The following is a 2,424-nucleotide window of genomic DNA, read 5'->3' as shown; positions in this document are numbered from 1 at the left end:
TTTTATTTATAATTGTTATAAAGTCGAAGTGCTTAAACTTGTTCACTGAAACATTTTTGACTTGCATTAATGCTTTACATCCCGCATGAAGATAAAAATTCACACACAAATGAAAATGGAAAAACTACCAATACCTGATTTCTGTCCCCTATTTTTTACTCACAATCACGTACTTAGGTACCTTTTGACCCCACGGAAAAAAAAAACAAAAAACAAAAAACAAAAAAACCTAACATTCAAAACTACCAATAACAGGAAGAAGAGGAAAAAAAATTTGAGAATGAAATGTTTCCCACCATAGTGGACTCTCAAGCATGTTCTCCACATATGCGGCGTGCTAGTTGGATACCTTTTGGCATACTTGTTACACGTTTGGTGTGGATAGCACACAAGCTGGTATCTTCAAACAGGCCAACCAGATAGGCCTCACTTGCCTCCTGCAAAGCACCAATAGCTGCGCTCTGGAAGCGCAGATCTGTTTTGAAGTCCTGAGCAATTTCTCGAACCAGACAGTGGAAAGGAAGTTTGCGAATCAGAAGTTCGGTGGACTTCTGATAACATCTAATTTCATGGAGAGCCACAGTCCCAGGCCTGTAACGAGGAGGTTTATTCACCCCTCCAGTAGAGGGCGCACTCTTACAGGCGGCTTTTGTAGCCAGTTGTTTCCTGGGCGCTTTCCCACTGGTGGATTTACGGGCAGTTTGCTTGGTACGAGCCATGGTACTGGGACCTCCTCACCCTCTTCTCCTTTGTCTGGAGCTCAGCGAGCGCGAGGCGGCGCTGGCATTAGACAGCGACGGCAGCAAACACAATTGTGGTGTCAACTTTAATGGATTTAAAACTGCCTAGTTGGTTAGAGAATAGTTCTGGGTATTTCTGTGAATGATTAACATGTAAGGCACAAACCACGGAAGGAAGATGCAACCTGGGTATGGGTGGTGCCAACCAGTAGACTTTTAACCTGACTAGAATAAAAAGGGAAAGAAAGAAATTTTCCATTTTTGTTTCTCCAGAGGAGCTCTGGTCTTCACCTTCACATTTGGTCAGGCTTCTCCTGTTCCTTCAGGATTCCAGTGCAGCCTTCCAATACAGTCACTTTGGCTCTCTGATAAGAGACTTGCATCACACTCTGCAGTGAGCTCTAGCCTTCAAGTGCCAGCCAACTTGCCAGTATGCAGACAGCCATTCCACAATCGCCCAGCGCTGATTCTGCAAGGAGCCACTGTGAGCCTAGTTGGTTAAATCACCTCTAGTGAACACTAAATCTGGGAGATCTGGGAATCATTCACCATGCTTAGCCATCCAGGTTCTCAGAGGCTACTGCACTCATTGTTGTAGGAGTCCCAGTTATTGCTTTCACTGATAGCAAATCTTGACATCATCTACATGATGCTTGTTTTATAGACATACATAATACCAGAGTTGTGGGGTCAGAAAGCTTCCACCCAAATTTCAACATAAGGGCTGTAAGGCCAGGCAAAGAGCTGCTGAGAGAGAAGAGCATGATGCTAAAGAAAGAAAGACAAATGTATAGTGGAGAACCCAGAAAAGTGTGAAGATGATCCCAGGAACATTTGCTAAGTAAAGCTACAGCCTAAGAGCAGTGCCAGCTCAAGGGAAATGTTGTGTGAGCTGCAACCAGCAAAAGCACAGGACTAGAGCTGCTCAAGCTCTTTGGAACTCATATCTTACCAGCTCATGCCCCATATCCTGCATATGGAACTGTAGGACTTAATGTTTGCTCTGCTTGCTTTATTCTTTTTTTGGTCTAATTCTTTTCTGTCCCTTTTGAAATTATAGTCTAATTCTTTTGTGCTTCCTTTAGGAATTGGAGTTTTTACCATGTGCCTTTGTATTTTAGGGTTATGTAATTTTAATATAAAGTTTTTTTTAAAAATGAGGTTCATCTAATATATTTTATATAGTTCTGCATAATTATCATTTTGAGAGCTCTTTATTGTTCATCCAGAAGCATACTGCAACTTCTCTTGCCTTTTGAATTATGCTCTTGGTTATTTCCTATATGCTACAGCTGGAGGTATTAGAATATTTCAAATTTGTATAACTGGAAAATATTTTACTCTTAGTTTTCAAAGTTATATTTGCTAAGTATAAAATTCAGAGAAGACAGATTGTTTTCTTTCTTTCAGTCCTTTAATTAGTCAGTTTCTTACACACTTGGTCTTTTTTTTTCTTTCTAATGTGGAATAAAATGCTATTTAATTTTTTCCTTCCATAGCTAATTTATTTTTATGTATATGCCTTAATGATTTTTATCTTTACAAAAAGTTTTGGACAATTTCATTTTTGTGTATCTTAATATGATTTTATTCAAATTTCTTGTGCAAAAGGTTCATTTTTCTTTCTTTTTCTTTCAAAGTTTTATTGATAAAGAGATAGCAATGAGACTGTTTCAAATCAAAT

The 2,424-nt window shown here is 39.2% G+C and overlaps 1 protein-coding gene across 1 annotated transcript; it reads right to left on the bottom strand.

Annotated features, from left to right (window-relative positions):
- Positions 1–36: 36 nt before the first annotated feature.
- On the bottom strand, positions 37–722 carry LOC101590769 (histone H3.3-like). Its single transcript, XM_023699672.1, has one exon. The coding sequence runs from the start codon at positions 717–719 to the stop codon at positions 309–311; it is 411 nt and encodes a 136-aa protein (XP_023555440.1). The 5' UTR covers positions 720–722; the 3' UTR covers positions 37–308.
- Between the last annotated feature and the right edge of the window lie 1,702 nt (positions 723–2,424).

This window comes from Octodon degus, unplaced genomic scaffold, assembly GCF_000260255.1.
Source record: "Octodon degus isolate 3935 unplaced genomic scaffold, OctDeg1.0 scaffold00114, whole genome shotgun sequence".
In the NCBI taxonomy this organism is placed as follows: Eukaryota; Metazoa; Chordata; class Mammalia; order Rodentia; family Octodontidae; genus Octodon; species Octodon degus.
Note: the sequence above shows the minus strand (reverse complement) of the source record. Positions and strands in the feature narration are given on the sequence as shown.

Excerpts from the sequence above, each read along its gene's own strand:
- LOC101590769 (XM_023699672.1), bottom strand. The coding sequence starts at position 719 with ATGGCTCGTACCAAGCAAACTGCCCGTAAATCCACCAGTGGGAAAGCG.